The sequence below is a fragment of the Rutidosis leptorrhynchoides genome, chromosome 3, assembly GCF_046630445.1.
Source record: "Rutidosis leptorrhynchoides isolate AG116_Rl617_1_P2 chromosome 3, CSIRO_AGI_Rlap_v1, whole genome shotgun sequence".
Taxonomy (NCBI): Eukaryota; Viridiplantae; Streptophyta; class Magnoliopsida; order Asterales; family Asteraceae; genus Rutidosis; species Rutidosis leptorrhynchoides.
The window spans coordinates 112,730,453-112,757,802 of NC_092335.1; the positions used below are offsets into that span (position 1 = coordinate 112,730,453).

General features: G+C 35.0%; 2 protein-coding genes across 2 annotated transcripts; one reads left to right on the top strand and one right to left on the bottom strand.

Annotated features, from left to right (window-relative positions):
• Positions 1–18,077: 18,077 nt before the first annotated feature.
• Positions 18,078–19,895, top strand: LOC139900312 (uncharacterized). The gene is made up of 2 exons (XM_071883098.1): positions 18,078–18,613; positions 19,793–19,895. The coding sequence occupies exons 1-2, from the start codon at positions 18,078–18,080 to the stop codon at positions 19,893–19,895; spliced, it is 639 nt and encodes a 212-aa protein (XP_071739199.1).
• A 1,490-nt stretch (positions 19,896–21,385) lies between these two features.
• On the bottom strand, positions 21,386–23,105 carry LOC139896668 (14-3-3-like protein). The gene is made up of 4 exons (XM_071879311.1): positions 22,517–23,105; positions 21,936–22,058; positions 21,710–21,826; positions 21,386–21,613 (listed from the first exon to the last, which is right to left on the bottom strand). The coding sequence occupies exons 1-4, from the start codon at positions 23,003–23,005 to the stop codon at positions 21,566–21,568; spliced, it is 777 nt and encodes a 258-aa protein (XP_071735412.1). The 5' UTR covers positions 23,006–23,105; the 3' UTR covers positions 21,386–21,565.
• Positions 23,106–27,350: the final 4,245 nt, after the last annotated feature.

A 27,350-nucleotide genomic window follows, 5' to 3' on the forward strand; every position in this document is an offset into this window, starting at 1 on the left:
CAAGCGTCATTATATTATACTAACCCATGCTACAATTCCCAATACTTCTTCACAATTCATTCATAATTTATACTTAGATTTTACAGAAGTTTCCAGTATAATGGGATACAGAAATACAAGAGGTAGATAATTTCGGACAAAAATATTTATGAAAATATCCTCAGAAATATCGAAGATATTTATGATGATATTTTGAAATTTCTAAGTTCGAAGGTTGGTGAAGAAAAATTTTCCGCAAGATTTTAACATGTCTTCGGAGCAGGATAATATCTAAAGATTTTATCGGATTCAGAATTACCTGGATTCATGAATATAGGGTTTGGTCTTTGTATTTGTCCATGGTCTCCTTCATGGTTAGCTCAATCCGTTTTCCAGTACCAAATTTTCTATCGAGCGTTCCCTAACACTCCATTCTTTATCATCAACTTCTTGGCCATTTAGGCCATCTACAATTTTACTGTTTCGTCTGTATTTAATGCAGCCATATTTGAATCATCGGTTATCAATCCGAGGTGTTTTCAGGAGAATCGTGCTTTCAGATGACTAAATACTGATGGTAATATGGTGGAATATAAATGGTTTCCCGGTAACAATAAATGAGCACGTATATATATCAATGTTATAATAAGGCAAACCCGAATGAAAGTTGAAGTTCACTTGCTGGAGCTGTGACAAAATTGGCTACTTTGAAAAGGGATTGTAAAGTGATTTTTCGGTAATATTTCAAAAGATGCAAAAAATGATGGGAATAACGGTGCCAATGAGGAGAAAAATACTAATGGGCCAGAGAAAAATAATGGGCCAAGTAATAAAGGGGAAGAGGATAGTCATGGGCCTAATAAAATATGTAGCTCTAATGGGTCTTCAAAAGTTGGGTCAGATGAATTTATTGGAGATACTAATGATGGGCTGGGGTCGGGTAACAAAGCTGATGGACTTCCAAAAGCTGGGTTTAGTGCTAATGGGGTTTCAAAGGCTGATGTACATGTGTCTCAGAATTCTGATAACTCACAAGAAAACGTAGAAAGGGTTAGGCACCGAAAAAGAAAAGATAAACCAACCAAAAGAAAAGATAAATCATCCAAATCATCCAGGTCAATTCCTATCTCCTCTTTTTCTAACCACTGCTCAGAAAGCATTGACGATTTCTCGACAAGCTTGAGAGACAAAGCTGATGAAATGTCCCGTTCTTATTGATTAAAAACGTTCCATATTAATTGATTTCGTTGCGAGGTTTTGACCTCTATATGAGACGTTTTTCAAAGACTGCATTCATTTTAAAACAAACCATAACCTTTATTTCATCAATAAAGGTTTAAAAAGCTTTACGTAGATTATCAAATAATGATAATCTAAAATATCCTGTTTACACACGACCATTACATAATGGTTTACAATACAAATATGTTACAACAAAATAAGTTTCTTGAATGCAGTTTTTACACAATATCATACAAGCATGGACTCCAAATCTCGTCCTTATTTAAGTATGCGACAGCGGAAGCTCTTAATAATCACCTGAGAATAAACATGCTTAAAACGTCAACAAAAATGTTGGTGAGTTATAGGTTTAACCTATATATATTAAATCATAATAATAGACCACAAGATTTCATATTTCAATACACATCCCATACATAGAGATAAAAGTCATTCATATGGTGAACACCTGGTAACCGACATTAACAAGATGCATATATAAGAATATCCCCATCATTCCGGGACACCCTTCGGATATGATATAAATTTCGAAGTACTAAAGCATCCGGTACTTTGGATGGGGTTTGTAAGGCCCAATAGATCTATCTTTAGGATTCGCGTCAATTAGGGTGTCTGTTCCCTAATTCTTAGATTACCAGACTTAATAAAAAGGGGCATATTCGATTTCGATAATTCAACCATAGAATGTAGTTTCACGTACTTGTGTCTATTTTGTAAATCATTTATAAAACCTGCATGTATTCTCATCCCAAAAATATTAGATTTTAAAAGTGGGACTATAACTCACTTTCACAGATTTTTACTTCGTCGGGAAGTAAGACTTGGCCACTGGTTGATTCACGAACCTATAACAATATATACATATATATCAAAGTATGTTCAAAATATATTTACAACACTTTTAATATATTTTGATGTTTTAAGTTTATTAAGTCAGCTGTCCTCGTTAGTAACCTACAACTAGTTGTCCACAGTTAGATGTACAGAAATAAATTGATAAATATTATCTTGAATCAATCCACGACCCAATGTATACGTATCTCAGTATTGATCACAACTCAAACTATATATATTTTGGAATCAACCTCAACCCTGTATAGCTAACTCCAACATTCACATATAGAGTGTCTATGGTTGTTCCGAAATATATATAGATGTGTCGACATGATAGGTCGAAACATTGTATACGTGTCTATGGTATCTCAAGATTACATAATATACAATACAAGTTGATTAAGTTATGGTTGGAATAGATTTGTTACAAATTTTCACGTAGCTAAAATGAGAAAAATTATCCAATCTTGTTTTACCCATAACTTCTTCATTTTAAATCCGTTTTGAGTGAATCAAATTGCTATGGTTTCATATTGAACTCTATTTTATGAATCTAAACATAAAAAGTATAGGTTTATAGTCGTAAAAATAAGTTACAAGTCGTTTTTGTAAAGTTAGTCATTTCAGTCGAAAGAACGACGTCTAGATGACCATTTTAGAAAACATACTTCCACTTTGAGTTTAACCATAATTTTTGGATATAGTTTCATGTTCATAATAAAAATCATTTTCTCAGAATAACAACTTTTAAATCAAAGTTTATCATAGTTTTTAATTAACTAACCCAAAACAACCCGCGGTGTTACTACGACGGCGTAAATCCGGTTTTACGGTGTTTTTCGTGTTTCCAGGTTTTAAATCATTAAGTTAGCATATCATATAGATATAGAACATGTGTTTAGTTGATTTTAAAAGTCAAGTTAGAAGGATTAACTTTTGTTTGCGAACAAGTTTAGAATTAACTAAACTATGTTCTAATGATTACAAGTTTAAACCTTCGAATAAGATAGCTTTATATGTATGAATCGAATGATGTTATGAACATAATTAATACCTTAATTTCCTTGGATAAACCTACTAGAAAAGAGAAAAATGGATCTAGCTTCAATGGATCCTTGGATGGCTCGAAGTTCTTGAAGCAGAATCATGACACGAAAACAAGTTCAAGTAAGATCATCACTTGAAATAAGATTGTTATAGTTATAGAAATTGAATCAAAGTTTGAATATGATTATTACCTTGTATTAGAATGATAACCTACTGTAAGAAACAAAGATTTCTTGAGGTTGGATGATCACCTTACAAGATTGGAAGTGAGCTAGCAAACTTGAAAGTATTCTTGATTTTATGAAACTAGAACTTTTGGAATTTATGAAGAACACTTAGAACTTGAAGATAGAACTTGATAGAGATCAATTAGATGAAGAAAATTGAAGAATGAAAGTGTTTGTAGGTGTTTTTGGTCGTTGGTGTATGGATTAGATATAAAGGATATGTAATTTTGTTTTCATGTAAATAAGTCATGAATGATTACTCATATTTTTGTAATTTTATGAGATATTTCATGCTAGTTGCCAAATGATGGTTCCCACATGTGTTAGGTGACTCACATGGGCTGCTAAGAGCTGATCATTGGAGTGTATATACCAATAGTACATACATCTAAAAGCTGTGTATTGTACGAGTACGAATACGGGTGCATACGAGTAGAATTGTTGATGAAACTGAACGAGGATGTAATTGTAAGCATTTTTGTTAAGTAGAAGTATTTTGATAAGTGTATTGAAGTCTTTCAAAAGTGTATAAATACATATTAAAACACTACATGTATATACATTTTAACTTAGTCGTTAAGTCATCGTTAGTCGTTACATGTAAGTGTTGTTTTGAAACCTTTAGGTTAACGATCTTGTTAAATGTTGTTAACCCAATGTTTATAATATCAAATGAGATTTTAAATTATTATATTATCATGATATTATCATGTATGAATATCTCTTAATATGATATATATAAATTAAATGTCTTTACAACGATAATCGTTACATATATGTCTCGTTTAAAAATCATTAAGTTAGTAGTCTTGTTTTTACATATGTAGTTCATTGTTAATATACTTAATGATATGTTTACTTATCATAGTATCATGTTAACTATATATATATCCATATATATGTCATCATATAGTTTTTACAAGTTTTAACGTTCTTGAATCACCGGTCAACTTGGGTGGTCAATTGTCTATATGAAACATATTTCAATTAATCAAGTCTTAACAAGTTTGATTGCTTAACATGTTGGAAACATTTAATCATGTAAATATCAATCTCAATTAATATATATAAACATGGAAAAGTTCGAGTCACTACAGTACCTACCCGTTAAATAAATTTCGTCCCGAAATTTTAAGCTGTTGAAGGTGTTGACGAATCTTCTGGAAATAGATGCGGGTATTTCTTATTCATCTGATCTTCACGCTCCCAGGTGAACTCGGGTCCTCTAAGAGCATTCCATCGAACCTTAACAATTGGTATCTTGTTTTGCTTAAGTCTTTTAACCTCACGATCCATTATTTCGACGGGTTCTTCGATGAATTGAAGTTTTTCGTTGATTTAGATTTCATCTAACGGAATAGTGAGATCTTCTTTAGCAAAACATTTCTTCAAATTCGAGACGTGGAAAGTGTTATGTACAGCCGCGAGTTGTTGAGGTAACTCAAGTCTGTAAGCTACTGGTCCGACACGATCAATAATCTTGAATGGTCCAATATACCTTGGATTTAATTTCCCTCGTTTACCAAATCGAACAACGCCTTTCCAAGGTGCAACTTTAAGCATGACCATCTCTCCAATTTCAAATTCTATATCTTTTCTTTTAATGTCAGCGTAGCTCTTTTGTCGACTTTGGGCGGTTTTCAACCGTTGTTGAATTTGGATGATCTTCTCGGTAGTTTCTTGTATAATCTCCGGACCCGTAATCTGTCTATCCCCCACTTCACTCCAACAAATCGGAGACCTGCACTTTCTACCATAAAGTGCTTCAAACGGCGCCATCTCAATGCTTGAATGGTAGCTGTTGTTGTAGGAAAATTCTGCTAACGGTAGATGTCGATCCCAACTGTTTCTGAAATCAATAACACATGCTCGTAGCATGTCTTCAAGCGTTTGTATCGTCCTTTCGCTCTGCCCATCAGTTTGTAGATGATAGGCAGTACTCATGTCTAGACGAGTTCCTAATGCTTGCTGTAATGTCTGCCAGAATCTTGAAATAAATCTACCATCCCTATCAGAGATAATAGAGATTGGTATTCCATGTCTGGAGACGACTTCCTTCAAATACAGTCGTGCTAACTTCTCCATCTTGTCATCTTCTCTTATTGGCAGGAAGTGTGCTGATTTGGTGAGACGATCAACTATTACCCAAATAGTATCAAAACCACCTGCAGTCCTTGGCAATTTAGTGATGAAATCCATGGTAATGTTTTCCCATTTCCATTCCGGGATTTCGGGTTGTTGAAGTAGACCTGATGGTTTCTGATGCTCAGCTTTGACCTTAGAACACGTCAAACATTCTCCTACGTATTTAGCAACATCAGCTTTCATACCCGGCCACCAAAAATGTTTCTTGAGATCCTTGTACATCTTCCCCGTTCCAGGATGTATTGAGTATCTGGTTTTATGAGCTTCTCTAAGTACCATTTCTCTCATATCTCCAAATTTTGGTACCCAAATCCTTTCAGCCCTATACCGGGTTCCGTCTTCCCGAATATTAAGATGTTTCTCCGATCCTTTGGGTATTTCTTCCTTTAAATTTCCCTCTTTTAAAACTCCTTGTTGTGCCTCCTTTATTTGAGTAGTAAGGTTATTATGAATCATTATATTCATAGATTTTACTCGAATGGGTTCTCTGTCCTTCCTGCTCAAGGCATCGGCTACCACATTTGCCTTCCCCGGGTGGTAACGAATCTCAAAGTCGTAATCATTCAATAATTCAATCCACCTACGCTGCCTCATATTCAGTTGTTTCTGATTAAATATGTGTTGAAGACTTTTGTGGTCGGTATATATAATACTTTTGACCCCATATAAGTAGTGCCTCCAAGTCTTTAATGCAAAAACAACCGCGCCTAATTCTAAATCATGCGTCGTATAATTTTGTTCGTGAATCTTCAATTGTCTAGACGCATAAGCAATCACCTTCGTTCGTTGCATTAATACACAACCGAGACCTTGCTTTGATGCATCACAATAAATCACAAAATCATCATTCCCTTCAGGCAATGACAATATAGGTGCCGTAGTTAGCTTTTTCTTCAATAACTGAAACGCTTTCTCTTGTTCATCATTCCATTCAAATTTCTTCCCTTTATGCGTTAATGCAGTCAAGGGTTTTGCTATTCTGGAAAATTCTTGGATGAACCTTCTGTAGTAACCAGGTAGTCCTAAAAACTGGCGTATGTGTTTCGGAGTTTTCGGGGTTTCCCACTTTTCAACAGTTTCTATCTTTGCCGGATCCACCTTAATACCCTCTTTGTTCACTATGTGACCGAGGAATTGAACTTCTTCCAACCAAAATGCACACTTTGAAAACTTAGCGTACAATTCTTCCTTCCTCAATACTTCTAACACCTTTCTCAAATGTTCACCGTGTTCTTGGTCATTCTTTGAGTAAATAAGTATGTCATCAATGAAAACAATGACAAACTTGTCAAGGTATGGTCCACACACTCGGTTCATAAGGTCCATGAACACATCTGGTGCATTAGTTAAACCAAACGGCATGACCATAAACTCGTAATGACCGTAACGTGTTCTGAAAGCAGTCTTTGGAATATCATCTTCTTTCACCCGCATTTGATGATACCCGGAACGTAAGTCAATCTTTGAATAAACAGACGAACCTTGTAGTTGATCAAATAAGTCGTCGATTCTCGGTAGTGGGTAGCGGTTCTTGATGGTAAGTTTGTTCAACTCTCGGTAGTCGATACACAACCTGTATGTACCATCTTTCTTCTTGACAAACAAAACAGGAGCTCCCCACGGTGATGTGCTTGGTCGAATGAAACCACGCTCTAAAAGTTCTTGTAATTGGCTTTGCAGTTCTTTCATCTCGCTGGGTGCGAGTCTGTAAGGAGCACGAGCTATTGGTGCAGCTCCTGGTACAAGATCTATTTGAAATTCAACGGATCGATGTGGGGGTAATCCCGGTAATTCTTTCGGAAATACATCGGGAAATTCTTTTGCAATGGGAACATCATTGATGCTCTTTTCTTCAGTTTGTACTTTCTCGACGTGTGCTAGAACAGCATAGCAACCTTTTCTTATTAGTTTTTGTGCCTTCAAATTACTAATAAGATGTAGCTTCGTGTTGCCCTTTTCTCCGTACACCATTAAGGGTTTTCCTTTTTCTCGTATAATGCGAATTGCATTTTTGTAACAAACGATCTCCGCTTTCACTTCTTTCATCCAGTCCATACCGATTATCACATCAAAACTCCCTAACTCTACTGGTATCAAATCAATCTTAAATGTTTCGCTAACCAGTTTAATTTCTCGATTCCGACATATATTATCTGCTGAAATTAATTTACCATTTGCTAATTCGAGTAAAAATTTACTATCCAAAGGCGTCAATGGACAACTTAATTTAGCACAAAAATCTCTACTCATATAGCTTCTATCCGCACCCGAATCAAATAAAACGTAAGCAGATTTATTGTCAATAAGAAACGTACCCGTAACAAGCTCCGGGTCTTCCTGTGCCTCTACCGCATTAATATTGAAAACTCTTCCACGGCCTTGTCCATTCGTGTTCTCCTGGTTCGGGCAATTTCTAATAATGTGGCCTGGTTTTCCACATTTATAACAAACTACATTGGCATAACTTGCTCCGACACTACTTGCTCTGCCATTACTCGTTCCGACACCATTTGTTCCTTTCGTTCTATTAACCCCTGGTCCGTAGACCTCACACTTCGCCGCGCTATGACCATTTCTTTTACACTTGTTGCAAAATTTGGTGCAGAACCCCGAGTGATTCTTTTCACACCTTTGGCATAGCTGCTTCTGATTGTTGTTGTTGTTGCGGTTATTATTATTGTTGGGATGATTGTTGTAGTTGCTGTTGTTGTTGTTGTTGTTGTTGGGCCGTTTGTTGTAGTTGCGATTGATGTTGCGATTGTTGGGATAATTGTTGCGATTATTGTTGTAATTGCTGTTGTTGTTGTATTGGTGATTCTTATCACCGTTTTCCTCCCACTTTCTTTTGACTTGCTTCACATTGGCCTCTTCAGCAGTCTGTTCTTTAATTCTTTCTTCAATTTGGTTCACGAGTTTGTGAGCCATTCTACATGCCTGTTGTATGGAGGCGGGCTCGTGTGAACTTATATCTTCTTGGATTCTTTCCGGTAATCCTTTCACAAACGCGTCGATCTTCTCTTCCTCATCTTCGAATGCTCCCGGACACAATAGGCACAATTCTGTGAATCGTCTTTCGTACGTGGTAATATCAAATCCTTGGGTTCGTAACCCTCTAAGTTCTGTCTTGAGCTTATTGACCTCGGTTCTGGGACGGTACTTCTCGTTCATCAAGTGCTTGAATGCTGACCACGGTAGTGCGTACGCATCGTCTTGTCCCACTTGCTCTAGATAGGTATTCCACCATGTTAACGCAGAACCTGTGAAGGTATGCGTAGCGTACTTTACTTTGTCCTCTTCAGTACACTTACTTATGGCAAACACCGATTCGACCTTCTCGGTCCACCGTTTCAATCCGATCGGTCCTTCAGTTCCATCAAATTCCAAAGGTTTGCAGGCAGTGAATTCTTTGTAGGTGCATCCTACACGATTTCCTATACTGCTAGATCCAAGGTTATTGTTGGTATGTAGCGTAGCCTGTACTGCGGCTATGTTTGAAGCTAGAAAAGTACGGAATTCCTCTTCATTCATATTCACGGTGTGTCGAGTAGTCGGTGCCATTTCCTTCAAAATAGTTAAATGGAACAAGTTAATCATACAGAATATTAAGAGTAGTTAATAGTATTTCGTAGCATAATATGAACTCATTTATAAAAGCTTTTTCTTCATATTAGCGTTTTATAAGTTTAAATTCGGGTAGTACCTACCCGTTAAGTTCATACTTAGTAGCTAATATACAATTCAACTACTACAATTCTATATGAAAAACTGATTATAATAATATTTCGCGTTCAAACTTTTATACAATATTTTACAAACTTACAATACCGCTTATTTTACATAAAGCATGAAATATAGCACACAATAACTTTGATACAAGATAGTTGTGAAGACAATTCTAGCTAGTACACAAGTCGTTCAGCAAAGGCAATAAAGACACGTAATTCATACGTCCAGAAACAAGTCATGCATTCTGGTTTTACTAGGACTACTTCCCATCCTTGGTCTTGTGCAACATAACCGTTATGGCCGTTGATAAGACAGCGTGTTGTAACGTCGTCAAAGGGACGAGGGTTACGTAATGTCCAACAGTCCCGTAATAATCTAAAAACCTCATTTCTTACCCCAATTACCGACTCCGTCACTTGTGGAAACGTTTTGTTTAATAGTTGTAGCCCGATGTTCTTGTTCTCACTTTGGTGAGAAGCGAACATTACTAATCCGTAAGCATAACATGCTTCTTTATGTTGCATGTTAGCCGCTTTTTCTAAATCACGAAGTCCAATATTCGGATATATTGAGTCAAAATAATTTCTTAACCCGTTGCGTAAAATAGCATTTGGGTTCCCCGTAATATATGCGTCAAAGTAAACACATCGTAACTTATGGGTTTCCCAATGTGATATCCCCCATCTTTCAAACGAAAGTCTCTTATAAACCAAGGCATTCTTGGAACGTTCTTCGAATGTCTTACAAACTGATCTCGCCTTAAATAGTTGTGCCGAAGAATTCTGGCCGACTCTAGACAAGATTTCATCAATCATGTCTCCGGGTAGGTCTCTTAAAATATTGGGTTGTCTATCCATTTTGTGTTTTTAAACTGTAAAATAGACAAGAGTTAGATTCATAAAAAAATACTTATTAATACAATCAATTTTTACATATATCATAAAGCATAAGAACACTATATTACATATATTACACCACACGAATACAACTATCTTATTCCGACTCGCTCGTTTCTTCTTCTTCGGTTTTGGTTCATTTTGCCAAGTTTCTAGGGATATATGATGTTCCCCTAATACGAGCCGTCGTTGTCCACATTGGTTTAGAAAAACCTGGTGGTTTAGAGGTTCCCGGGTCATTGTTACAACTTAAGGACTTCGGGCGTTGACGATACATATAAAGTTCATCGGGGTTGGAATTAGATTTCTCTATTTTTATGCCCTTTCCCTTATTATTTTCTTTTGCCTTTTTAAATTCAGTTGGGGTAATTTCTATAACATCATCGGAATTCTCGTCGGAATCCGATTCATCGGAGAATTGGTAATCCTCCCAATATTTTGCTTCCTTGGCGGAAACACCATTGACCATAATTAACCTTGGTCAGTTGGTTGAGGATTTTCTTTTACTTAACCGTTTTATTATTTCCCCCGCCGGTTCTATTTCTTCATCCGGTTCCGATTCTTCTTCCGGTTCCGATTCTTCTTTCGGTTCCGACTCTTCTTCCGGTTCTTCTTCGGGAACTTGTGAATCAGTCCACAAATCATTCCAATTTACATTTGACTCTTCATTATTATTAGGTGAGTCAATGGAACTTGTTCTAGAGGTAGACATCTATCACATAATATCAAACACGTTAAGAGATTAATATATCACATAATATTCATATGTTAAAAATATATAGTTTCCAACAAAAATGTTAAGCAATCATTTTTAAAGAAAACACGGTCGAAGTCCAGACTCACTAATGCATCCTAACAAACTCGATAAGACACACTAATGCAAATTTTCTGGTTCTCTAAGACCAACGCTCTGATACCAACTGAAATGTCCCGTTCTTATTGATTAAAAACGTTCCATATTAATTGATTTCGTTGCGAGGTTTTGACCTCTATATGAGACGTTTTTCAAAGACTGCATTCATTTTAAAACAAACCATAACCTTTATTTCATCAATAAAGGTTTAAAAAGCTTTACGTAGATTATCAAATAATGATAATCTAAAATATCCTGTTTACACACGACCATTACATAATGGTTTACAATACAAATATGTTACAACAAAATAAGTTTCTTGAATGCAGTTTTTACACAATATCATACAAGCATGGACTCCAAATCTCGTCCTTATTTAAGTATGCGACAGCGGAAGCTCTTAATAATCACCTGAGAATAAACATGCTTAAAACGTCAACAAAAATGTTGGTGAGTTATAGGTTTAACCTATATATATTAAATCATAATAATAGACCACAAGATTTCATATTTCAATACACATCCCATACATAGAGATAAAAGTCATTCATATGGTGAACACCTGGTAACCGACATTAACAAGATGCATATATAAGAATATCCCCATCATTCCGGGACACCCTTCGGATATGATATAAATTTCGAAGTACTAAAGCATCCGGTACTTTGGATGGGGTTTGTAAGGCCCAATAGATCTATCTTTAGGATTCGCGTCAATTAGGGTGTCTGTTCCCTAATTCTTAGATTACCAGACTTAATAAAAAGGGGCATATTCGATTTCGATAATTCAACCATAGAATGTAGTTTCACGTACTTGTGTCTATTTTGTAAATCATTTATAAAACCTGCATGTATTCTCATCCCAAAAATATTAGATTTTAAAAGTGGGACTATAACTCACTTTCACAGATTTTTACTTCGTCGGGAAGTAAGACTTGGCCACTGGTTGATTCACGAACCTATAACAATATATACATATATATCAAAGTATGTTCAAAATATATTTACAACACTTTTAATATATTTTGATGTTTTAAGTTTATTAAGTCAGCTGTCCTCGTTAGTAACCTACAACTAGTTGTCCACAGTTAGATGTACAGAAATAAATTGATAAATATTATCTTGAATCAATCCACGACCCAATGTATACGTATCTCAGTATTGATCACAACTCAAACTATATATATTTTGGAATCAACCTCAACCCTGTATAGCTAACTCCAACATTCACATATAGAGTGTCTATGGTTGTTCCGAAATATATATAGATGTGTCGACATGATAGGTCGAAACATTGTATACGTGTCTATGGTATCTCAAGATTACATAATATACAATACAAGTTGATTAAGTTATGGTTGGAATAGATTTGTTACAAATTTTCACGTAGCTAAAATGAGAAAAATTATCCAATCTTGTTTTACCCATAACTTCTTCATTTTAAATCCGTTTTGAGTGAATCAAATTGCTATGGTTTCATATTGAACTCTATTTTATGAATCTAAACAGAAAAAGTATAGGTTTATAGTCGGAAAAATAAGTTACAAGTCGTTTTTGTAAAGGTAGTCATTTCAGTCGAAAGAACGACGTCTAGATGACCATTTTAGAAAACATACTTCCACTTTGAGTTTAACCATAATTTTTGGATATAGTTTCATGTTCATAATAAAAATCATTTTCTCAGAATAACAACTTTTAAATCAAAGTTTATCATAGTTTTTAATTAACTAACCCAAAACAACCCGCGGTGTTACTACGACGGCGTAAATCCGGTTTTACGGTGTTTTTCGTGTTTTCAGGTTTTAAATCATTAAGTTAGCATATCATATAGATATAGAACATGTGTTTAGTTGATTTTAAAAGTCAAGTTAGAAGGATTAACTTTTATTTGCGAACAAGTTTAGAATTAACTAAACTATGTTCTAGTGATTACAAGTTTAAACCTTCGAATAAGATAGCTTTATATGTATGAATCGAATGATGTTATGAACATCATTAATACCTTAATTTCCTTGGATAAACCTACTGGAAAAGAGAAAAATGGATCTAGCTTCAATGGATCCTTGGATGGCTCGAAGTTCTTGAAGCAGAATCATGACACGAAAACAAGTTCAAGTAAGATCATCATTTGAAATAAGATTGTTATAGTTATAGAAATTGAACCAAAGTTTGAATATGATTATTACCTTGTATTAGAATGATAACCTACTGTAAGAAACAAAGATTTCTTGAGGTTGGATGATCACCTTACAAGATTGGAAGTGAGCTAGCAAACTTGAAAGTATTCTTGATTTTATGAAACTAGAACTTTTGGAATTTATGAAGAACACTTAGAACTTGAAGATAGAACTTGAGAGAGATCAATTAGATGAAGAAAATTGAAGAATGAAAGTGTTTGTAGGTGTTTTTGGTCGTTGGTGTATGGATTAGATATAAAGGATATGTAATTTTGTTTTCATGTAAATAAGTCATGAATGATTACTCATATTTTTGTAATTTTATGAGATATTTCATGCTAGTTGCCAAATGATGGTTCCCACATGTGTTAGGTGACTCACATGGGCTGCTAAGAGCTGATCATTGGAGTGTATATACCAATAGTACATACATCTAAAAGCTGTGTATTGTACGAGTACGAATACGGGTGCATACGAGTAGAATTGTTGATGAAACTGAACGAGGATGTAATTGTAAGCATTTTTGTTAAGTAGAAGTATTTTGATAAGTGTATTGAAGTCTTTAAAAAGTGTATAAATACATATTAAAACACTACATGTATATACATTTTAACTTAGTCGTTAAGTCATCGTTAGTCGTTACATGTAAGTGTTGTTTTGAAACCTTTAGGTTAACGATCTTGTTAAATGTTGTTAACCCAATGTTTATAATATCAAATGAGATTTTAAATTATTATATTATCATGATATTATCATGTATGAATATCTCTTAATATGATATATATAAATTAAATGTCTTTACAACGATAATCGTTACATATATGTCTCGTTTAAAAATCATTAAGTTAGTAGTCTTGTTTTTACATATGTAGTTCATTGTTAATATACTTAATGATATGTTTACTTATCATAGTATCATGTTAACTATATATATATCCATATATATGTCATCATATAGTTTTTACAAGTTTTAACGTTCTTGAATCACCGGTCAACTTGGGTGGTCAATTGTCTATATGAAACATATTTCAATTAATCAAGTCTTAACAAGTTTGATTGCTTAACATGTTGGAAACATTTAATCATGTAAATATCAATCTCAATTAATATATATAAACATGGAAAAGTTCGGGTCACTACAGCTGATTCCAAAGTCTCGAACAAAAAATCGATCGACATATCATATTGCAGTGATTGCTATTTAGTTGCAATGACTAATCAGAAGGCTGCAAATAGAATTCAACGTTTCAAAACCATAGGTCGATGTGGAACCAATTGTGGTAAGTCATACAAATGCAAAACATGTGGGAAGAGATCTAAGGTGAAGAGTAAGAAAGGCAGTGATATCCAAAACTTTAATGAGGTTCCAATTAGATCCGTTAATAGTGATGAGATACGTAAATATGGCGAACAAATTGGATTGAGGTGGTCCACCTCTATCCCAATGTAAGTCATGTTTTGTTCCATATCGTCTCCCTTTGTTATTTTATGAAGATTCTTTCACTTAACATTCGTGGTTTTGCGGTTAAGGGCAAGTTTGGGTGGGTGCGTAGTATTTGTATTAAAGAAAGACCATGTATAGCGGTATTTCAAGAAACCAAGAGTAAATGTGTTTCGGATAAATGGGTAAATGCCTTGCGGGGGGACACAAATTTTGGGTTCATTCAAAAGGAGGCCATAGGAAAATCGGGGGGTTTATTAGTCATTTGGGATAAAGGTTCCTTTGAAGATATTGAGGCAACGGGCGGTGATTATTTTTTAGCTTTAAGAGGCAAATGGAAGAAGTCGGGTGAAGAGTCTATTGTTGTCAATGTGTATGGGCCACATAGTGATCATAAGAAAAAATTGATGTGGGATTCATTAGATAGGCTTATTAATAGTACTGACTCAAGTTGGTTGTTGTGTGGTGATTTTAATGAGGTTAGAAATAGTTCGGATAGGTTAAATTCTCAATTCCACCAATGTAGAGCCGATAGATTCAATGAGTTTATATATAGGAACTAATTGATTGAGATCCCGATTAGTGGTAGGAAATTTACGCGTATTAGTGATGATGGGGTAAAATTTAGTAAACTTGATAGGTTTTTGGTCTCGGATAGATTCATTAGTTTGTGGGATGACCTTTCTATTATTACTTTAGACCGTAATCTCTCGGATCATTGTCCATTAATTCTTTGTGATAAACTTATTGATTATGGTCCAAAGCCTTTTAAAGTTTTCGATGAATGGTTCAATTATGTGGATGTTGATAAGGTAATCATTGAGGCGTGGAAACAACCGGTTAAAGGTGTGAAAAAAGATTGTATTTTAAGAGATCGTTTAAAAAATGTAAAAGCGGCTCTAAAAACATGGAACTATACGCCAATGGGGCTTTGCCTCATTGGTCACCATGTTAACATGGTGTTCGAGGAGATCAAGGGTTCGAGTCTCGGGGGGGGGGGGGGATTTTCGTGAATTAACTCTAACCACTAACATTGCCTTTCAAAAAAAAAAAAAAAAAAAAAAAAAAAAAAAAAAAAAAAAAAAAAAAACATGGAACTATACTATGTTTGGGGGTCTTGACAAAGAAATCAACAATCTTAAAAAAGAAGCAACAGATTGGGAAATTAAGGCGGAAACACATCCGCTTAATGACCCGGAACGTGCTACATGGTTAGATTGTCGACGTCGTTGGGCCGAAAAGGAAAACATCAAAACAAATATGTTGAAACAAAAGGCAAGAATTAGATGGACGCTTGAGGGCGATGAGAACTCGAAATTTTTTCACGCTACGATACGAAGGAAATATAATAAGAATAATTTTCGTGGCATTTTCATTGATGGGGTTTGGTCCGAAGACCCGATAAAAGTTAAAGACGCCATCTTTTCTCACTTCCAGACATTATTTTGCAAAGATACAAGTCGCAGGCCAAAATTAACGGGCCGTGTCCCTGTTCAGTCTGGTTCAAACAGTCCATCTGGCCTTTCAGCTCAACGGGCCGCTCAGGCTACTGTCTGTTCTGGCCCAAGTGATCACATAACTGGGCCTGCCACTGGTCTAGATGCCGGGCCGATACATTCTATATCCAATGAACCTGGCTGCTTTAATATTACCGAAAATGAAGCAGCTGAGTTAGAAAAAAGATTTAGTGAGGAAGAAATATGGGGTGCGATTAAAGAATGTGCTAGTAATAAAGCGCCCGGCCCAGATGGCTTTAATTTGAGTTTTTTTAAGAAATTTTGGGCAATCATCCGTGAAGACTTGGTTGATGCGATCAATGGTTTTTGGGAAGAAGGGTCAATTTTCCCGGGTTGCAACGCGTCTTTTATCACTCTTATCCCAAAAAAGCAAGATCCCTCGTGTTTTAATGAATATAGGCCTATTAGCTTGATCGGAAGCTATTATAAGATCATTTCCAAATTGTTATCTATTCGTATTAGGAAGGTGATTCCTCATCTTATCGGCTTCGAACAAAGCGCGTTCATAAAAGGGCGAAACATTATTGATGGTATTCTAATTGCCAATGAATCCCTTAATTTTCTAAAGAATAGTAACTCGCGAAGCATGATTTTTAAAGTTGATTTCGAGAAAGCCTTTGATAGTCTTCATTGGGATTTCCTAGATGATATGATGGGTTTTATGGGATTTGGGATAAAATGGAGGAGGTGGATTGCATCGTGCCTTAATTCGGCCTCCATTTCCGTTTTAGTTAATGGCTCTCCAACAAAAGAATTCAAGCTTGGGAAAGGAGTTCGGCAAGGCGATCCTTTATCGCCTTTCCTTTTTATTATCGCGGCGGAGGGTCTTAACCTTCTTACTAAATCGGCGGTTTCGAATAATCTTTTCAATGGGGTTGAAATCGGCAATGATAAAATTAATATCTCCCACCTCCAATATGCGGATGATACGATTTTTTTCGGTACTTGGAGTTTAGACAATATTGAAAACTTAATGAAACTTTTAAAATGCTTTGAATTGTGTTCCGGATTGAAGGTAAATTATAATAAAAGTAACCTCTTTGGAGTCGGGGTTGATAAATGTGAAATTGATGAGATGGCTAAATTGTTTGGTTGCAAGATTGGAACTTTTCCATTCACATATCTCGGGTTACCAATTGGAGCAAAAATGAATAAATCGTCGAGTTGGAAACCAATTATTGAAAACTTTGAAAAGCGATTGTCGGATTGGAAGGCACGTGTGATGTCATTCGGTGGACGTTTAACTCTCGTGACTTCGGTTCTAAATAGCTTGCCGTTGTATTACTTTTCGCTCTTCCGTGCCCCGCCTAGCGTGCTTAAAAAATTAGAGTGTGTGAGACGTAAATTTTTTTGGGGAGGGGCGGGTGACGAGTCAAAAATCTTGTGGGTCAAATGGGATGATGTCATACGCCCTTGGGCGGATGGCGGACTAAACATCGGTTCTCTTAATTGTAAAAATCTTGCACTAATCGGCAAGTGGTGGTGGAGGTTTAAAACCGAAACTACCTCCTTGTAGGTTAGTGTTATTAAAAGCATTTATGGGAATTCGGGGCGACTTACTAAGGGTGGGGATATTTCTTTCTCATGCTCTAACTCTACTTGGAGCAATATTGTCAAAACAGGTCTCGATATTGACAAGCTAGGTGTCGACTTCTCTTCTTCTTTCACAAAAGTGATTGGTGATGGTAAGGCTACTAAATTTTGGGATGACGAATGGTTCAATGATAAAGCGTTCAAGATGTTGTTCAAGAGGCTCACAAGGCTAGATGTGGATCCTTTAGCTACTGTAGCAGATCGTATACAATGGGATGGACAGAATTGGGTTCCAAGATGGTGCTGGCTTCGTGATCCAGGTGGAAGAACTCGGACTGAATTGTTGAATTTGGAGCAGGTCATTGCGAACGTTAAATTACATCCGGGAAAAAATGATACATGATCATGGAAGTTAAGCTCAAGTGGTACTTTCTCAACTCAAAAGTTAACATACATTATCATGTCTCATTGCTTTCCTCCTAGTGCAAATAATGTATCAACTCAAAAAAACAATTTGATCCCAAAAAAAGTGGGGGTCTTCGTTTGGAGGGCAAAGCGGAAGAGGTTGCCCGTGCTTGTCGAACTTGACAAGCGGGGTGTCGACCTCAATTCCGTTCGTTGTCCTCTTTGCGATGACACCTTGGAGTCGGTTGAGCATACATTATTTTCATGTGTTCATGCAAAAGTTGTTTGGGAAAAGGTCTACAATTGGTGGGGTAACTTGACTTCACTTGGTGGTTTCGATGATGCATTTGATGGGAAATTCAATACACAAGCTTCAATTTTGGGTGCGAAAATTTGGCAAGCGGTACAATGGACAACCGGGTATTTAATTTGGAAGAATAGAAACCAAAAGGTGTTCAAAAACTCGTCTTGGTCTCCTCCGATGGCACTAAACGAAATTCAGGTCAAGAGCTACGATTGGGTCGCGAAGCGGTGCAAATCTAAAAAAATTGAGTGGCATGATTGGTTAAATAATCCAATATCGGTCATACTGTAATTTATTTGCGATTTGTTTAGATGTAGCATAAGATTCTAGCTCGGTATCTTAGGTTGCATCTTTGCGAACTTTTTGTAATACTCTTATTATGTGATTGAATGAATATATATATTGCCTTTCAAAAAAAATTTAAAATGATTTAGCTGCCAAAATAGTTCCAAAATAACAAAAAGATGTGTGGTGCACTTATGAAGGGCTGCCATCGATATACTCGATATACCTGAGGAAAGTGGGGTCCTTTGGGACCAACAAAAAGGTTAGTACATGAATAGTTACATGTTGTTCATCGACTAGGCCTTTCGGCCTGATATTAAGCCAATAAGCCCTGACTCGTCATTTGTGTTGTGGACGAACCTTATCAGATTTAGAACTATTATTATTAATCTATACAGAATAACACAATTTTTTTCAAGAAAAAACATAACGTATAAAAGGAAAAGCTTTTTTAAAAAATAAAACAACAACAACAATACCCAATCCCATAAGTGGGGTATGGGAGAGGTGGGATGTAGACAATCCTTCCTCTATCCTAGAATAAAGAGAAATCATTTCTCCACCCCGAGTTAAACACTCACAAGAGCGGAGAAAGTCCTCCCTCCCTCTATTCGACGGGTAAAGAGATTGCTTTCAAGGGGACCTCAGGCCATAAAGAATGAGAAAAAAAAAATAGATATATATATATATATATATATATATATATATATATATATATATATATATATATATATATATATATATATATATATATATATATATATATATATATATATATAAGTAAGAAAATAAAGATAAAAAATAAAATAAACAGAGACGCCATGAAAATGGTAGAATCAAATTTTCATAGGTTTTACTTCGTGCCTGGAGTTCAATTTAAAAAATAAAAGAACCTAACAAAAATACAAAGGAATGGCCGAACATACAGAACAATCCCTAGTGATGCTGTATCGGCTAAGATTGAGATACTTCAATGGTTTGAAAATTAAAGTTGCATTCCGTAGAAGCAAGTTCTAAGCTTAAGACACATAGATGTGCATGGTACTGACTCAAAGGGTGTTTGGTGCATTCTATTACATTGTCACCGCTCTTTCATAACATAGTCGGCTCTAATTCAATGATGAACATCTCGTGGGCCTCCCCTTCTTCTGTATCAGAAATTTCACTTGATTGTTATTCAGAAATAGGAATCAAAGACATGAAATTTTAACTTCTTATTGGTCCGCCTACGATAACGATATGGCACAAATGGAACTCAATGAACAAAGATGTATTTCGTGCTGAATATACTTGTTGGGCGTCGGTTCATGCATCCATGGATTTTGATCCGGGATGCTTAGTTCGGACCATGTTAAGGTCAAGTTGGTTTTTGTTTGTGCTAGTTTCAAGCTAGACTAGATATGTTTTGATTATTTTGTAATAGTGACAATTCCTGCAACTTTTATCGGCCGTTTCGTCATCTTGTTGAAAATGTTGATCCTTACATAAATATACTTCTCGCTTTTCCCCAATAACACAAATCTCAAGGCGACTACCCGCTTTACAAGCAGTCCAGAGTCATTGTAGACGAAACCTAGAGTCATTGCGGACGAATTTCCGTGGCCACGAGGAAATAACTGCAGCTGTCTGGAATCGAACTCATTACCTCCACTATGGAAAGATGGGATCTCAATCATTATGCCACCACTCCCATGGTTAATTTACATACATGTTGTAAACTTATTTAGAAGCATACATAAATCATAACCAACAGTTTCCTTTCATCTTATGTGTTGGTCAAATAGTTAAATTATGAATACGCCAAGTATATCAAATAGCATCATCACCGGCACAATAGACTTAGAATCAATACTTGAAAGAAAAGACCTTTTAGTGGAAGTAGGACTCACTAGTCTCTATAGCAAACCTTTCTCATAGTCCCATTCTATACCACACAAATCCATCCAACTTCCAACTGTAAAGTAAGAAAAAGGAACAAAAAGTGCAAGCCATTAAGTTCATAGCTGCCTGAAAAGCAGTCAAACCCATAGTGCACTCATCGAGTCTTTTCATGCTTCTCATCGGCTTTCATAGCTACTCCGCTTCAAATGTTTCAAACGTGTCGTTTGGAGAGTTTTTCATCAGATCTTCCCTTCGACACCAATTCACTAAGGTGCTGTTTGTTTTTTAAGATGTTTTTGTCTGAAGATTTGCGGATCATGTCTGTTAAGAAGATGTGATCTGAAGGTCTGTATGCTGAATAATGAAGACTGTTTGTATTTATGTCTGCAACATAACTAAATTATATCTGCAGCACTTAGAAGCACATTTCTAAGTCTGCGAGGCTGCAGACATAATAAGACATTATTTTATCTTATGTGTTCAGAAAAACAAACTGTCTACAGTAAAAACGTCTGCAGGCGTGCAGACAAAAGACATAATAAAGTCTGCAGACATGAAAACAAACAACACCTAAGCATCGATTCAAGACATTAGAATTTTGACCTATCAGACCTACACTCACATTTTGTACCAACTACTGATTCAGTAGTCATTTGATTAATTATCTTCATCCATATGTAATCTTTCCAGATATTCAATGTTGTAGTGAAGGTATTTCATATCTTTCTACCAAAAAAGTAAACAGTAAACTACTTATAATCTGGATCTAAAACAGAAAGAGATAAAGTATGCATACCGTAAGGGGCAAGCTAAAATACGAAGAATCAATAAAGTGATGTTAACCACAATTAGTGGGAATAAAACTCTCTATAAATTAACCACAAATATTAAACTTTCAAGAACACAACCTAGAAAGTGTTGCAAGATTGGAAGTCAAATAAAGCATAATATGTGAAAGATAAAAAATCATTAAACTCCTACAACTAAAAGGTTGATACTCGCAACAAGTAGCATTTCCAATCGAAAAGCAAACAATTACAAAGCATAAAAAGGTCTTGAGCAAATGAAACTTGTTACTCGTCGGCCTTGGGTGCTTCTTTAATTTCCTCTGCACTGTCATCCTGCATAGTAAAACATAAATGTGTAAATACAACAATTGGCTAACAGAGATCAATAAAAACAGCAAGAACATGTGAAATATTAGAGTAAACAAACACCTGCATATCTGAAGTCCACAGGGTAAGGTTATCACGAAGAAGCTGCATGATCAAGGTACTGTCCTTGTAAGAATCCTCTCCTAAGGTATCCAATTCTGCAATAGCTTCATCAAAGGCCTAGCAATAAACAATGCAAACATCAGCCAACTTCACATTCATAATAAAATAACATTAAGTAAATCCAAATCTAAAATCATAAATCATATAAAGACATTTCATTACTCACCTGTTTCGCAAGATTACACGCACGGTCAGGGGAGTTCAGGATCTCGTAGTAAAACACAGAGAAGTTCAGTGCCAATCCAAGCCGGATGGGATGAGTGGGTGCCAGTTCTCCATTTGCAATATCCTGCAACCACAGATAATTTATTCTCATACGCGTGCTTCAATTTGGCATATAAAACCACACATAATCGAGCAGTAACACGCAACTAAACTCACACCACCCTTTAACAATGGACAAATTGAGCTACCGCATTACGTGATCGGAAATAGTATAACAATTTGACATCTGATAACAGCCATATGTTCTTAATAAGCTAAAGCTAGACATACTTAGTAAGCAACACAAATGTATTATGTATACCTCTAAAATCGTTTAGCAACAAATATGTGTGTGTACACACATATATCATCAATTAACGTGCATATTATGATATCTCAAAGCTAAGTCAAATGTTAATATAGATCTAATATAAAAATCTACTACATGATAAGATCAATAGTTACTGATTAACAGCCTGAAAGTTAAGCAGACATGATATAACAAGTACGAGTATGTAAGAATTTAAAATTAGAAACCCTAACCTGAGCAGCTTTGTAAGCAGATAAAGTATTCTCGGCAGCTTCTTTCCTCTCAGATCCAGTCTTAAATTCAGCCAAATACCGATAGTAATCACCTTTCATTTTCAAATAAAACACCTTTGAATCACCGGTGGATGCAGATCCGATCAGTTTCGAATCTAGAAGCTTCAGAATACCGTCACAGATCGACGATAGTTCAGTCTCGATCTTAGATCTGTAATCACGGATCGTCGACACGTGTCCTTCGTTACCTCTACTCTCCTCTTTCTGTTCGATCGATGAAATTATACGCCACGAAGCTCTCCTGGCACCGATCACGTTTTTGTACGCAACAGAAAGAAGGTTACGTTCTTCGATTGTGAGTTCTTCGCCGCCGTCAGCGGCGGCGACGACTTTTTCCATGAATTCAACCATTTCTTCATAGCGCTCTGCTTGTTCCGCGAGTTTTGCCATGTATACATTGTCTTCGCGTGCTGATGATCCGGCGGCCATTGCTATGTGTGTGTATGTGTTTGGGCAGTTATTGGCGATGATTTTGAGTTATTTTCTCGTCAAGACTGAGAAAGTACCGATATAGATAGAGAAAGTGGGGGGTTTTGTGAAAGGGATTTCGATATTCCAGATTGTAATGACTTGTTACACACTTCCAACATACGTATTTTCTTTTAAAATTGATTTTTTTTTTCTTCCTTTTTTTTTGGCATCAAACTCTTATATAAACGAGAACGCTTTCCAAATAGAAACGTTCTCCACCGAATGATACAATACAAAAGCTCAGAAGCTTGAAACTAGAAAGTGTGAAAACAAAGGAATCACTAACTAACGCCGAGCCTCAAACTAAACAAAAACTAGGCGTAGACTAAGCCGTGTAAAGAACAAAACTATAACCTAACCACATCTAAACAAATACCTACTATGAAGCTTACAACAAAAAACAAGCAACATTACGCGCTAGCGCCCCGCTTTCATCTTAAAAATTGATTTATAAATATAAATTTATACGGAGTAATTGATTTATATTTATACTACTTTATTACTAGTAATATATATTATATTTAAAATTTAATATTAGGTTAATATATTAAATATTAAATATTTTAATAATTTACAAAATTAGAAAATAATGATTATAACTTATAATTACTATATTTTCTAATGTAGCATTGAGGCATTTTGTGATTTTTGCTTTTGTTTTTGTACTTAATCTAATCTAATATAATACTCCCTCCGTCCCATTACAAGTGTTTACTTACTTTTTTCACACAGTTTTAGAAAATCTCACTAACTTCATTTTCCACCAATCAGAAATCTTCTCTCTCCATAATAACATCCTCTCAATGATCGAAATAAAAAGTGAACACTGGAGTAATATAAAAATTGATTTGGCGTTTTTATTGGACCCTTTGTTACGGATCCAAAGCAATGGCGTGGGTGGTGATGTGGTACCAAACCCATACCCCAATCAATGTAACAACGTGTTGGATGAAGCAAAATGAGAGGCTTCAGTTGCTTTCCAATGCAGGATGCAACGACCAGAAGTTTGACGTGGCACTCTAGGATTGGAGCTTTTTTATCGTTGCCCAATTATTTAAAAAAAAATCCAATATTATTTTTCTATATATACCTTTATATATTCACTATTTTTACACAAACAATTCAAACATTTCAAACACGTATATACCATTTCACTCTAATTTCAAATTTCAACAATTTTATTTGACTCTAGACAAAAAAAAATAAAAATGTCTCCTTGCAACCTTGATATCATAGCAATCGATGTTTATTTTTGAGTTGCTTTTGACTTCGAAAAAAAGACGCACCCGAATGGCTCGATAAAATCGTATAATGAACTAAATGTTTGTGGCTTTGAGTTAAACACATTGTATATGTTACTTGAAGAAGAAGAAATACCCTCACTCTACACGGACGTTTTGTATTTCAGCTAAGACATACAAAATTAATAAATCTTGATTATCTGCAAAAATTGTATGAAATCGTAGGGGATGCCAAGATAAAAGAGAGAAAAAATCAATTTGTATCTTTTTTTCAATCCTGGCAACTATCATACTTTCCACAGGCACGCGAATAGTTTCGATAACGGATACTCTACTGATTAGTAATTTAAGGTTTTCGTTATTAATTTATGAAATGTTTAATATTTTAATAGTTTATTTATTATGTACTCGTAATTTTATGTAATCGTATTTTAGTAATGTAATCTTATTTCTAAATGATGTGTTTTTTTTAGATTTAATTATGTTTTTTAAGCGTATCAGTTTAAGTTGTTTTACATGTATATATAATAATTAAACAAATTAATCTAATACAAAACAAAAATTAAATTTCACATAAGCATTCTATTTTCAACTAGTTCATACCGCCATTATTTTACACCAAAAACTCACACTGCATAATTAAAAAGAAAAAAAAAAGAAAAAAAAAACTCACACCACAAACCCCACACACAACCATTGCAAATGTTCTTAAGATATTGGTTACCTATGTGTTTTTGTAGAGGGATTTCAAGCTTAGTTTATTTTTTTATTTTTGTTTTAAATAAATATTTTAATTTTAATTTATTGAGTGGGTGTTGGTTCTTCATTTTTTTAATTGTATAATCATATTACGGAGTATCTTCTGAGTTTTCTAACACCAACCTTAAAGGATGTAGTTAGCGATCATGAATAGGTAATGCATGGTGGTTATTATTATGTTTTGATTAACAGTTATTCTTTTGTACTTGTATTTTAAAAACCTTAACGACAATCCTTAAGGTTGTCAGTAGAAAAAACATAATATTTTTACACGTTACGACCACTAAACAAACACGATTGACGAACATAGTTTATGCGCTGCTAATATCGCGGCTTGTCGAGAATTTGACAAACTCACACCATCCATTTCTAATGGGATTTCTTCTTTGGTCACACGAGCAATCCAACCCATATGATTACTTTTTTCCTCTTTCCATTCCAACTTTCGTAGGTTTTCCAGTATAGGAGATCTACGAGAACTCTTACCCATATCGATCTCTTATTAGGTTATTAACATTTTTTTATGGGAATGGGTTATAGAATACTAAGGGAAGATAAACTGAAATGAAAAGTCACGTAGTGGAATGTCCATTATTTTGCACACAACAATTATTATTTCTTTCTTTAAAAACTTTTATGTTCTGGTATATCAACTGTGATATTCAAAGTTAATATATGTTTCGACAACGAGGTTCCAGTTTGTATATAACAAAGTAAACATGCAAGATCATACATATACATTTTGTAACAACCCTGCTTTTTCGTTAACTTTTTCCGTAAAATATTTAACGACCGTTACTTAAATTCTATGATTTTTCATGCAAACTTTTTTTAGAACATTTAGGAATATACTGTTTTAATATTTGTTACATATTACTTGATAACATGCTTCGATTTTGAAGTACTCAGAAAACGTTAGAAAATACCACAGTTTGTGAATATGGGGAATGTCATTTATGACTTACGGAATTTCTGACGTACTACTTCTATTACATTTATGTATAAGTCACATGATTTAGAAATTCAATCGTGTCGGTGTATTTAGGAGTTAAATATTCGATCATACACAATATTTTATTAGCAGTTTCGCCATTTTTACCATATCTCGCTCATACGGACTCGGAATTAGGTGATTCCAAAGCCCAAACGTCCATATTTAGATGGGCTACAACTTTTTGTATTTAAAATACCCATTTAGTCTCTCTTTTGGCCAACCATACTCCATAGGGGGTGATATGTGACTTTTCATTAAACTGTGTCATTTGCTCTAACTTGTTCACTACTCCAATTAACCTAAACACAAAGCACGATCTTTCTCTCCTCTCTTCTGCTTCCATTCAGTTTTGACCATCACCATCTTCATTGTGATTCATCATCATCCTCAATTACACACTTGATCATTCAATTGAACATAGATCGAAACTCGTCTCGATCATCTCTACGCGTCTATACCTTCAATATTGCTTTTTAAGGGTATGATTATCAAACCCTAATATTTTTTTTCTGTTTTTACTTATAAATCATACTATAATTTAGTCATTGAATCGAGTCTATGATTGTGTGCATTTAATTTAACGTTTAGTCATTTTTGAAATAAATTCGTATTTGATTTTTCTGAATTGATTTTTATTTGTTCATATCTGGATTTGCTCATGAAAAATACTTGAGTTTTCATATAGAAATCGCGTTAATCCGACAGGCGGATCAAAAGATAGGGTCGTTTTAATTATCGTATCGTTTCTACTTATTGTAATCTGTAATTAATAATTAGATAACTTGCTTATTAGATCTGAGAGATTTAATATTCGGATTCTACTCGTCGAGTAGATAATTGTTCATGTATCACACTTAAGGTTTCTTTTGAGTCCCCTTCAGAATTAAGGATTTAATTATGACAAAACATAAGTATGAACACTAGTTGTTATGTGCAGGCCAACTAAGTTTATTTATTTGAAATAGCTTTTATTCTATGTTTAAGTGTTTAAGTGTACTACCTTCACCATTAGCACAAGATACCTCAAGAGTCAAGGTTACTTGATGACCAGCATAGGATGTATGCAGAACCAGCAAGAAGATCAAGTGAAGAACCAACAATTGAAGAACTGTAATGACCCAACCCGTCATTTCCGGCCCATAATTTTTTTTTTTCCTTTATATACATTAAATAACACTTTAGGTCCCATTACACAATTTCCAAAACGTATTTGTTATCAAAGTAAGTTCAACGAACTTAAAAACATACAATAATAATTTAAATTCATTAATACAATATTATGTTAGTTAAATCATAACCCGGTTATTAC

Bases quoted from the DNA above. Each gene is read 5' to 3' on its own strand.
- LOC139900312 (XM_071883098.1), top strand. From the start codon at position 18,078: ATGTCTCATTGCTTTCCTCCTAGTGCAAATAATGTATCAACTCAAAAA. The intron at 18,614-19,792 runs GTAATTTATTTG...ATTGTTATTCAG, and splicing joins AATCCAATATCGGTCATACT to AAATAGGAATCAAAGACATG.
- LOC139896668 (XM_071879311.1), bottom strand. From the start codon at position 23,005: ATGGCCGCCGGATCATCAGCACGCGAAGACAATGTATACATGGCAAAA. The intron at 22,059-22,516 runs GTTAGGGTTTCT...CTGTGGTTGCAG, and splicing joins CTGCTTACAAAGCTGCTCAG to GATATTGCAAATGGAGAACT. The intron at 21,614-21,709 runs GTGTTTGTTTAC...TTTACTATGCAG, and splicing joins TGTGGACTTCAGATATGCAG to GATGACAGTGCAGAGGAAAT.